This window comes from Callorhinchus milii, unplaced genomic scaffold, assembly GCF_018977255.1.
Source record: "Callorhinchus milii isolate IMCB2004 unplaced genomic scaffold, IMCB_Cmil_1.0 Scaffold22, whole genome shotgun sequence".
Classification (NCBI taxonomy): Eukaryota; Metazoa; Chordata; class Chondrichthyes; order Chimaeriformes; family Callorhinchidae; genus Callorhinchus; species Callorhinchus milii.
In genome coordinates, this window is record NW_024704763.1 from 1,131,759 (window position 1) to 1,143,897 (window position 12,139).

A 12,139-nucleotide genomic window follows, 5' to 3' on the forward strand; every position below is an offset into this window, starting at 1 on the left:
CCACAAGGAGCCCGTGAATTGAATGAGCAAATTATTTGGATGGTTGATGGGGGACACCAGGGGAAAAGCCCTTCTCTTTAACAGCATATAGTGTCACGGGATCTTTAACAGATTGGGAACTCAAACCAACCACCTCTGTCCCAGAGGCAAGAGTGTGACCCATTGAGCCAGGCCAACACTCAGACAAACACTCGGCTCAAATAAGAGTCGCAGGATACCGGGTGTGAGATAGCATTCGCTCCCCTTCAAACACAGCCACGACAAGTAACAGGCCTGAGCGCAGCATTACAATAACAATAATAATCTGCATTTGATTGAGCATTTGATTCACGTCACCGAGACATCTCCAAGCGCCTCACAGCAATTACTGTAAAGTGAAGTATCTTGCAAGGTGAAGCTGGCGGCCAATTTACACGCAGGAGCGTTCTGCAAACAGGGAAGGGAAGAGCAAGGGAGGTGAGGAGTGTTGTGGGGTGTAGGAGGAAGGGAAGATCAAGGGAGTCCACGCAGGGGCCCATGTGAGGAGGGGCTGGCCAGTTGGGTGAATCTTTTATCTTTCTGTGTGTATGTGCGTGTGTGTGTGAGTGCACATGTGTGTGTGTGAGTGCACGTGTGTGAGCGCACGTGTGCACGGGTGTGTGTGAGTGTACGTATGTGTGTGTGAGTGTACTTGCATGTGTGTGTTTTCTTTCAAAGAGAAGTGTCTATTTTAAGGTCGGGGCTGCTGTCTAAACACTTTATAAATAGCTCTGTAGAGGAGATAGTGGCCGCTCTCCCCGCTCACGGCCGTTCGGCTGATGGTTGCTGTCTGAGCCGGAGCCTGGAGACCCCACTTGGCCTCCTGCCATCCCCTGCCCAGGGTCAAGGCGTTCTGATGCTCTGATGTCTCTCTGCCTGACCTGAGACAGATTCTCTCTGTACCTGCCAACAAACGCAGGATATCACTGGGCATTCCCATGGCCCTAGTGCCGCAAGCTTCCATTGGTCTTGAGACGTAACAAGTTGGGGTTCTCTCACTGGAGTGGAGAGGCTGAGGGTTAACCTGGGCAACAGGGAGTTATTGTCTGTGAGGGTCGGAACCAAATATATAATGCATTTGTATGTGTTTATGTGTGTGTGTGTGTGTGTGTGTGACTGTGTGTGTGTGACTGTGTGTGTGAGACTGACTGTGTGTCTCTCTCTCCCCCATAGGTCCCTGGATGGCCGGTTGCAGGTGTCCCACAGGAAGGGTCTCCCCCACGTTATTTACTGCCGTCTGTGGCGGTGGCCAGACCTGCACAGCCACCACGAGCTGCAGGCCGTGGAGATGTGCCAGTTCGCCTTCCACATGAAGAAGGACGAGGTGTGCGTGAACCCCTATCACTACCAGCGAGTGGAGACCCCCGGTGAGTGCACACACACAGCGGCTGCCGGAGAGGCTGTGGGCAGGGGTGGGGAGCAGATGCTAAACCAACACTCCAGGGGTGTGGGGCGGGGGGGGTGGGGGCATGATCGAGGCTGGACGTCAAGAGAATTGATAATCTATTCTTTTGCCCCCCCCCCCACAAACACAGACACTCCCCCCTCCCCCCACACACACTCTGGAGGCTGGGAATCATCCCCCTCAGCTCCTGCTGGTGGAGGGGGTGGGGTGGGGGGGCGGCGGTTGTTATTCTAAGCTTAAAAAGTCTTATTGTTTAAAGCTTTAGTGTTTGTTTTCCTCCTGCAGTCCTGCCGCCGGTCCTCGTACCCAGACACACAGAAATCCCGTCCGAATTCCCGCCTCTCGATGACTACACACATTCCATCCCGGAGAACACAAACTTCCCGGCCGGCATCGAACCCCAGAGCAACTACATCCCAGGTAGTGACTGTGGATTTTGTACAGCACGGCAGCCAGGAGCCACCCGTCCTGATCCCAACCCCCCAGCTCGGGTGAAAATCCTTGAGCATTCAGCGCCTGGGGACGTCCCCCCCGATGTGAAAGCCGCCGTGTAAATATCATTTGTATTTATTGTTGTCAGAAACCCCACCGCCCGGTTACATCAGTGAAGATGGCGAGACCAGCGACCACCAGATGAACCACAGCATGGACACAGGTAAAAGCAGCCATGTTCCCGCGGGGGGAGGGGAGTGTGAGGGGGGGAGAGACGGCAGCAGGTAAGCCTAGACAGGGCAGCTTTACTCTCTGGAAATGAAGATAGTAGAGAGGAGGACCTGGCTTAAGATTGTGAAAGGAATTGGTGAGGTGGGAGGTTTGGGAGGCTGTGTTCACTGTTTGGGGAATCTGAAACGAAGGGATTATAAATGATAAACTAGCAGCAGATCTCACAGGGGGTTTAGGAGGAACTTCTTCACACAGGACAGTGAGAATGCAGAACTCGCTGCCGGAAGCTGTGGGTTGAAGGAAGAAACATTAATGTGAAAGAGGAAACATGTTGGGTGCATCGAGAAATGAAGAGGAGAGGGAGATTTGGATTGTGTGTAGTGTAAACGCTGGCACAGACTAGCTTGTTGAATGGCTCGTTTCCATGCCATGTCATTAGGGTTAGGGGCAGGTGCCTGGAGGGTTTATAGTGAGAAATGGTCAGAAACCCAATTGTACCCACAGTCTCACAGTAGCTTCTCTAACTGAACACACTCAACACTGTGGGCATCAGACAGACTATGGGAAGCGAGGGTTAGCGAGGATCAAGAGAGGTTGTCCAGGGACTTTGTGAACGTTTTTCTTACTGCTGTTTCCCGTCTCGTTCAGGCTCCGCTGCCGACCTATCTCCGAACCCCTTGTCGCCCACTCACAGTAACTTGGGTAAGTGTCTGTGTGTCAGGGGTGTGAGATCTGAGACTCAAAGCAGAGACCTTGGTTCATCAGGGAAATGGTTATTCCCTGGCTGGTCACAAGCAGCTCTGGAATCCATAGCCTACTGTGGAGAATAATAGTGAAGGGTGTGGGGAGAGAGCAAGGGATGGGGTTAGAGTAGAGAGCTCCAGTGGGGGATCGAGCACCAGCACAGTCACCATGGGGAGACAGCCGGGAATGGGGTTTGTGGGTGCACAGTGGGCACTGATCCAGGTGAGGGGAGGGGCAGCCAGTGGACTAACTCAGCACTAATCGGGGGTGGGGGGGGGGTAGCAGGGGAAATCAAACTTGGGATCTTCCTGTGTCCGTGACTCAGCGATCCACAGGATAAACTCCTGGGTCAGCGGTGGGCGGAGAGGGTAGAAGGGAAGTGTTTCCTGAGATGTACTTTGAAGACATTTCCCAGCGTGCTGGGCTGGGGGAGGGAGAACGGGGTGGGGGGGGGGAGGGGGGATATTAGAGATAACTGACTCAGATTTATGATTTGCTCAGTGATTTCCAAATGATGTGAGCCATCGCCAAGGGCGAAGTTCACCCCAAGGTTAGGGAGTTTGTTGGCTCTGAGCCTAAGTTCATGTTGTTTTGCCTGCAGTGACTCACTGCCCTGCACGCTGTCCCGCAGGGGAACAAGAGGTTGAGTTTTACCAAAGCACAACACTGATAGTCTGAGTTACAGTGCCCAGTGAGAGAAGCTGTCAATGGAATGAGAGTAGAGAGCTCCAGTGGGGTAGGGGGGAGCGAGCACCAGCACAGACACGATGGGGCGAGAGAGAGAGCAGGAAAAGGGGTTAGAGTAGAGAGCTCCAGTGGGGTGGGGGGGAGCGAGCACCAGCACAGACACGATGGGCGAGAGAGAGAGCAGGAAAAGGGGTTAGAGTAGAGAGCTCCAGTGGGGTGGGGGGGAGCGAGCACCAGCACAGACACGATGGGGAGAGAGCAGGGAATGGGGTTAGAGTAGAGTGCTCCGGGGGGGGGGGGGGGAGCGGAGTGAGCACCAGCACAGAAACCCTATTAGAATTGGTTGTACATTTTTGTAAAACACACTGGCGTGATGATTCCGTGATGAACCATCACGCCAGTATGAAGCGTTAAGCTTAATACCCTACACGGGTGCTATAATAAATGCAAGTTGTTACTCCACATGCCGGCTCACGCCTCTCTCCTGGTTCCCCACCGCAGACCTCCAGCCCGTCACCTACTGTGAGCCCGCCTTCTGGTGCTCGATCGCGTACTACGAGCTGAACCAGCGGGTGGGTGAGACCTTCCACGCCTCGCAGCCCTCCCTCACCGTGGACGGCTTCACCGACCCCTCCAACTCCGAGCGCTTCTGCCTGGGGCTGCTGTCCAACGTCAACCGCAACTCCGCCGTGGAGCTGACACGACGGCACATCGGTAATAATAATAATAATAATAAAATAATATCCCTGGCATTTGACACAGCGCCTCATCACGTCTTCCAGACGTCTTCCAAAGCGCTTCACAGGATACACCGTAAAGTGAATTGACTGTATAATCACCACGGCAACAGGCTGCGGACGGGACATTGGGCTCCTGACACAGTGAGGAATATAAGGTGAAACGCTCTGTGGTGATGTCCTGCGTGGAGGGCGCTATATAAGTGCAAGTTGTTGTTGTTGAAAAAGGACCACCCTGTATGTCGATCAAAAATAACTGTGTGTGTGTATTGCGTGAGCTCGTTTCTGGGTTGACACCAGAGAACAGATCCACTTCAACTGGGAACATATTTTACGGCTTCTTGGTTTGGGCGGAGACTGAACCCAATTCCTGGTGAGGGTGGGTTCACTGTGTGAATCTGCTCTTAATGTAGTCCCTGATGGAATGGGCATCAAGGTCTTCCGTAAATGTCGCCCTAGTGCAGTGCTGTGTAAAGGGTGGTGGTGGGGAGGGTGGTCTTTTAATGAGTACTGACCCCCCGCTCGGCCCCCCCTGTATGTTACAGGTAGAGGAGTGAGGCTCTACTATATTGGAGGTGAGGTGTTTGCCGAGTGTCTCAGCGACAGTGCCATCTTTGTCCAGAGTCCGAACTGCAACCAGCGTTACGGTTGGCACCCGGCCACTGTCTGCAAGATCCCTCCAGGTGACTGCTGTGTCCGCAGCGGGTGGGGCGAGACCGAAGAGGAGGGTCTTGGGACGAGTGCTCTTCAGTGGTGGAGCGCCACGCCCAGCCGGGCGGGGAGGGAGTGGGGGGGGGGGGAGGAGACCGCAAGCACGCACGGTCGAAGGGGAAGGTCCTCAGGCGCGACCTGAAGATGAGGGAAGGAATGGGCAAGGCAAGGCGGAGGGAGGGATGGAGGAAGAGGGTTCCGGACATTCGAGGCGCTGTGGCGAAAGGTGCGGCCGCCCATGGTGGAACGGAGGGCACGAGGGATAGACGTGCAGGAGGTCAGAGCCAGTCGAGCCAAAGCATTATACAGTGGTGTGTGGTGGTGGTGGTGGTGGGTGGGGGGAAGAGATGTGTTCAGTGGATAGCGATCAGGAGAGGATGGTTGGCGGGTTTCCGCTAACGCTTTGCTTGTTCCCCGAGCAGGCTGCAATCTGAAGATCTTTAATAACCAGGAGTTTGCCGCCCTCCTGTCACAGTCTGTGAACCAGGGCTTCGAGGCTGTGTATCAACTGACCAGGATGTGTACCATCCGCATGAGCTTCGTCAAGGGCTGGGGAGCGGAGTACAGGTACCATACAGGAGCTTACAGTCTACAGCTAAACAGTGGGGGTGGGGGGGGGGGGGGGCTCTGCATGAGAGAGAGGGGGATAGGTGGGGGGCGCTGGGGAACAGGCACACAGGGCTGAACAGCCTCCTCGTGTTTTTGTGTTGGGAGGGCATCTGTCCTCTGTATAGCAATACAGTGGGAATGGGAGAGGGGAGGGGGAGGGGAACTGTCCTCTATACAGGAGAATTTCTGATTTTTCTTTAATGGAAAAATGCATTGACAAGATGGCTGTAAAGGGGGCCGTAGTTTGGCAGGACCCGGCGCACTCTCCCCCCCCCCCCCCCCCCCCCATCCACTTCACGGCCTCTCCAGCGCTGGCTTTGGCTCCTGGCCAAGACATTGGGCAGAAGTAAGCAGCTTCTGGGAAGAGGGGAGCTTTTCTGGTAGATGACGTGTTGCCAGTTAATGGCTCCGAATTAGCTGTGTGTAATGTGAGATTCTCACACTCACCATCGGGAGCCAGGAGAGACTGCGTGTCCGATCTGGTGACTTCCCTCCCCCCCCACTCCCAAACCGCCCTCTACATCCTGCAGATGTTTAGAGACTATGCTGTTTCTCTTTCTTCCCCCCCCCACCCCTCTCTCTGCACCACATTCATATACCAGTCCACAGCTGGCTCACAGCCAGTTACATAATCGTTTCCAGATGCTAACAGCACACAGACTGCTCGCCGGGCAGTGTTGAAGTTAGTGTGACCGAGAAGGAAGGGGATGGCGGTGCCCCTAGCCTCTGGAACTCCCTGCTTCAATCACTCTGCCTCTCTCCCCCCCCCCCCCCCACCCCAAAGTTTATTTTACATGTTGTATTATTATAATAATATAATAATCCTTGCATTTGACATAGCGCCTTATCAGGTCGTTGAGACGTCTCAAAGCGCCTCACAGAATATATTGTAATGTGTAGTTGCGCACAGCAGTGTCCCACAAGCAGTTGTGGATTGAGTTACCAGTTATTATTTTTTTTGGGAGTCATTATTACCCCCGGAAAGCGATCCGCCAACAACCAGGTTCCTACTTACTGCTGGATAAACAGAGGCTTGTGGGCGGGTTTCACCCCACCCCGGGTGAATTGAATTGAACCCGGGTCCGCTTGCTCGCCGGGCGAGCACACTAACCACTACTCTGCGGGTCTCCACACGTACAAAACACGTTGCGTAAAAGTCGTTGCGTATTTCTTCCCCCCCACCTCGGTTGGTGATGTGAGTAACATTTAACCCCGTCCGTACCTCTTCTTTCTGTCCCACGCAGGCGACAGACCGTGACTAGTACCCCCTGCTGGATCGAGCTCCACCTGAATGGGCCCCTGCAGTGGTTGGACAAAGTCCTGACCCAGATGGGATCTCCTGCCATACGCTGCTCCAGCATGTCTTAAGGAACACTTCATCTCAGTCGGGAGAAAGAGAGAGAGAGAGAGAAGTGGGGGAGAGGAGGAAAACTCCTGCCGAGCTTCCATCGACCCAGCTGTAGCCGTTAATTTATACAAGAGGATAAAAGGAAAAAAAGCAGAGAAAGAACCACATGTGCACACCACAAGAGGCAGCAACCCCCCCCCCCCCCACTCCTCTTCCCCCCCCGGAATATGGTGTCACACCTTCGCCACTTCTCGATGGAAACTTTTAAGCACTTTTCGGTGGCGATGTTGTTGTTGGGAAATTCCCGTCACTTTCATTTGTCTTTTTTTTAACAAAATGGGGATGGGTAGTGGGGGGGTGGGGTGGGAGAGAGAGAGAGAGTACAGGACTGAGGTGGAGTATTGTTTTTAGGAGTCAGATGCCATCGATGGCAACCAGTGTTCAAGCACCAAATGGCCGGGCTGTACTGTAGGAACCCTTGAGGTTGATTGTTTATTCTTGATTAAGGACGGACTGTGCAGTGAGCAACCGTGCCCTCTATCCAGCCCCTACGATGCTCAGCCATGATCTAGTAGCAGGGCCATACAGGCTTGAGGGGCTGAATGGCCTACACTTGTTCCTATGCTCCTGAACCTGCCCCCCTCCGCCTCCCCTGCCCCCGCAGGGAGTGTTGGCTGGTGCCCGGTACTGTTCCTTCCTCTCCCCTACAGCCCCCCACACAGGCACTGAAAAGAGCCAGACGCTCTATCTGTCTTCCCCCACACTGAACCAGTTCCAGAAGTAGATGGAGTGGCAGCAGTGTCTTGGGACGTCCTCCTGTCGTGAAAGGCGCTATACAAATGTAATTTGTTATCGTCGTTGAGAGCAGTTGCCGTGAGCCGGTTTGAGGTCCACTTCAGTTATCGCAAAGTGGCCAGTGAGTGAGTCCTTATAAAAGAAATGCCCTCAGGAATGACCGGTTTCTTTACAGCCTGTTCGTGCCTGAAACTCAGTTTGTATCACAAACATTCCACCTGCCTTCCCCCCCACACTTCCCCCAATAGATACTGGGGAGATGTCAGCACGCGGCTCAGAGTCTGACACTGTTTACATTGGGGGGGGGCTGGGCATGTAGTAAGGCCCCAATTCAAAATGAACATTTATTTTCACATTAAATACAGTAAATATACACAGAAAACTTGGCTCTAGTTGCGAGGCCTGATCCTAGCTCATGTTGGCTGGGATAACATGGCCTCGATTTTTACTGCATGCCCACAATGGTAATTTTGTGTTTTTAATAAACAATAAATAAACAAATAGGAATCCCGTGCGCGATACTCAGGGCTCCCTCCACACACGAACGGCCTCGCCAACGTCATTCTTCAGACCAGTGGCCGCTGGAAATTTATTTATTTTAAAATTGTATTAAAAAAAACTGGCTGTGTTGCGTAAGCCTAGATGGAGTTAAACTAGTGTAATTTGCTTCCTTTCCCACCCACCTACACCCCACCCCAAACAGGCGGACACTCCATCTCTCTCAGCCGCACTGCATCAAACGCCTTGGCTTGTGTGGATCAGTTTTGAGGTGCATTTAAAATGCTGCTGGGGACAATACTGGATTAACTTGCTGTTCGAACTCTGTGAGTCTTGATTTCTGGCTCGGGTTAATGTATCAAGGAGCAACTTCCTACTGGAACTCAGTAATGATCTGATTCACGCAACACAGGAAACCTCAGGGCTGTAGTCAGCTGAGACCTGGGTGCCACTCCTGCATTGCCTTGCATGTCCATCCTTCTAAGGTGTTTGCACTACACATTCCCCCCCTCCTCCCGCACCCGCTCCCAAAACACACACACCACCACTGCACAGTACATGCAATGCAATCCCATGGGGAGCTCTAACGAGGAACAGAGAGGCCTGCAAATTGAACCCCATCTTGGCCCATGAGACCACTTTGGCTTAAAATTTATTAGTGGGCAGAATTGTGAAAGAAAATTGTAGATTCAGGCTCGATTTGGAAGCCGCTGCTTTTTAAAGAACCGATGAAAGCTGCATCAAGACTGAAGAGTTTTGTGTGACTGCCCGATCTTAAACTTGAAGACAAAATGGCCTGGTGGGCTAAGACTGGGTGGAATTCCAGGCCTTGGAAAGGAATAATTGGAGTAGAGTGGGGAATGGAGTCTCGCAAGGCAGATGATCATTATCCCAGAGTGAGCAGAAACGTGGCATTGGTGGGCCGATGTGCCAATGCCAGCTCCTGGAGATTTGCCAATGTTCCGAGGCGGCACTGGTCAGGCACATTGGTTAGGCAAAGACCTTTTATTTACGCTGTGAGAAAATTTCTCCCCAGCACTGACTGTTCTGAACGCAATTCAGTTGGGTTAATCAAAGAATATGGTCAAATATGACAGCTGGTCAGTAACGCAAGAGAAATCAATGGAAGGAAACCACACACTTTTTTCTAAGACTCAGCTGTTTGTGGTATTTTGTCTTTCAATTCATGCCAATGAATTGAGAGCGAGAGAGAGTAAGTGAGATGTTTAACATAGGAAGGAAAACATATTTAAAAGTCATCTCTGTGTTTGGGCGTCCTTTGTTTGGCTCCTCACTGCCACAGGGACAGCAGAGTGAATGGACAGCCGCGAGCTCAAATCATCAACCCATCAAATGGCCACTTTTCTCAAAAGTTCAGAAGCCAATGGCAACCATTCTGACTGAAGATTCCCGCGCAGCCAAAAGTAGTTGTTTTGATATTCCGTTGTGTAATTCTGTTGAGCGCTCTGGGACGCTCGCCTGGGTGAGGAGTGCTATATAAATGCAAGTTGTTTATTTTTTAATATAATTTGAGATTACAGTTTCTATTAACTTGACAATGAGTTTAGTCCATCTCCCACCCACCACTGCCATGCCTTACATCCCCCTCTCCCCCTCCGTGTTACATTAAGCTACTTTGTTCTGACAGACAAAGAACTGTATAACTTTTACTTTACGAAGGGTGCTTGCTTGTACTTTATGCTTTTTGTGTTTTTTTTCTACATTGTAAATGTTCCTAAAAGGCTCAAATATTCCTTCCCCCTTGTAATGTTTCTTCCCTTCTTGTAAATGTTTCAGTTATTAAAATTGCATTTTATCATTCTTTCCGCCAACCATTTCACCTTGTCACAGATATTACAGGGCTTCAGGTAAACCGTTGAGGTTTCTGTTTAATTAAGGGCTTGGGAAGCTTTGGAAAGTTTATTTTCATCTCTGTGGAAACTTGGCTCAGTGAGTTTTAAGTGCTCTGAGACGCTACCCTACATGAAGAGCATTATATAAATGCAAGCTGTTGGTGTTTATCCAGTGAGTAGCTGAGTAGTACAGAAGTGGGATGGGCCCATCTTTGATTCCTAGTCTGTGTTAAGCTCATTAGCCCTTGATTAGGTAAAAAAACAAAATACTTAGTGGTGATGAGAGGAAATCAAGTTCAAGTTAAAACAGTACCCACTGAATAACAACCACTTAGACAAGACATTGGAGGAAGCAAATGTCTGTTACAGTTCAGTCCCTCACTGGCCAAGTACCATAACCTTGTTGACCACTACTAAATGATGAGTTCCACTGGTGTCATTGCTAGTGCCCCTGACACAAGGACACACGAGCTGTGGTGAGTGGATTCACTGTCTCGCATTGCACCTTGTAACTTCTTTATCAATAAGCCCTGTAAAAGGTACTTTTAAACACATGTCCTTTTTTATAAGTATTGTGAGGAGGAGAGACATTTCCCATCCTCTGGGACTCTACCCTGTGCATGTGAGGGTCGCTATATAATGCAAGTTATATCTTTCTCAACCCATGCTGGGAGAACTATGCATTTGATTTGAGTTTAAATAAATAAGTTCTTTCTCCTTCCAACCAGGCTTGGATGTGGCTTGTGCAGTGAGTTAGCTCTGTGCTGCACAATCATGGCTCCCTCAACATGCTGCTCTCCAGTCCTAGTCAAGCCTCATTTAAGCTCCCAACACTTTGACTCACCCTTTCTGATGGAGCCGGCCTTCGGTCCAGGTATTTAACGATCACGCAGGTAGGTGATCACTGTTGAGGTGTACCTACAGCTCTCTGCATGGCAGCAAGTATTCCCAGCTTCCTTGTTCCCTCACCAGCACAGTTAATGCCATCTGCCCCATGCCAGAACCTGCCCAGCTCTGTGACCAGAAGGTCTCAATGCACACACACATTCCAATTAAAAAAAACCTCACATATAGGAGGGAGGGCAAGGCTGACACACTCACTGCATAAAGTGTAATTACAGTATCAGCCCCATTCAAAACTCATGGATAAAACCACACACCAGCCAACACACGTTAGAGGAAAGCAGACAGTGAATTCTAGGATAGTTTCCTATATTTACCCTTTCTCCTTCTCACCCTCTACCCCCTCTTCACTCCAGTCAGCCAATAGTACTTGCAAACCATGATCAGAAAACTGTAGAGTTAAAATAATTCAGAGCGAATGGCATTGAGACATCTAGAAGACCTGAAAAGTGCTAATATCAAATGCAAGAATTATTATTATTATCAATTTTGTTTTACGTCATTAGAACAGGTCCCTTCAGCAGTACTGGGGGAAGAATCCTCCTCGGTCGTAGCTTTTACGTTGCCAGCAAGGCTGGATTTATGAACAGGGACAGCTTCGGCTAATTTCCATTCAGCTGGAAAGGTACTAGTGAGCAGAGGGTAATTTACAATGTGTGCTAATGGTTTGGTTCTGAAGCTCGTTCCAATTTTAAGCATTTTAGCAGCCAACTGATCAACTGTTTTTTATTTAGAAGAGTGGGAGTAGTTAGTACAGCTCACACTGGGGCCTGGCTTGTGATACTCACAGAAGCATTAGTAAATCACAGGTTCGCTCAGAGATGGATCTTCTGTTGCACACCTCCTTTCATTGCGATCCGGCTTCAACGAAGAGATTGTTCTCCGAGCAGTCTTGCAGCGACACACATCTGGGCATCTAATTCATCCGTCTGTGATATCATCCCTTAGATAGATGCTGAAAAAGTGAAGAGTGAACCCTTCACCCCTGCAGGTTCTCAGCTAGGGAATCTGACTGTAAACAACTGTACCTCAGGAGTGCAAACAGATGTGATCAGCTGCCTGTGTCAGTGAGTTTATCCACTGAGTGAGTAGCTGAGCCATACAGACCAGGATACACTGTGCTTCGATCTTCATTATCAAGGTATCAGGGGTATTTTATGTAGGACCT

At 50.6% G+C, this 12,139-nt stretch overlaps 1 protein-coding gene across 1 annotated transcript; it reads left to right on the forward strand.

Annotated features, from left to right (window-relative positions):
* Positions 1-1,191: 1,191 nt before the first annotated feature.
* Positions 1,192-6,962, forward strand: smad3b (SMAD family member 3b; the record flags this gene model as incomplete). Its single annotated transcript, XM_042343121.1, is given in 8 exon segments — positions 1,192-1,385; positions 1,709-1,843; positions 2,004-2,078; positions 2,735-2,788; positions 4,019-4,231; positions 4,800-4,937; positions 5,388-5,532; positions 6,819-6,962. Coding segments are annotated over 8 exon segments (1,078 nt in total), but the record flags the coding sequence as incomplete, so codon positions are not given.
* Positions 6,963-12,139: the final 5,177 nt, after the last annotated feature.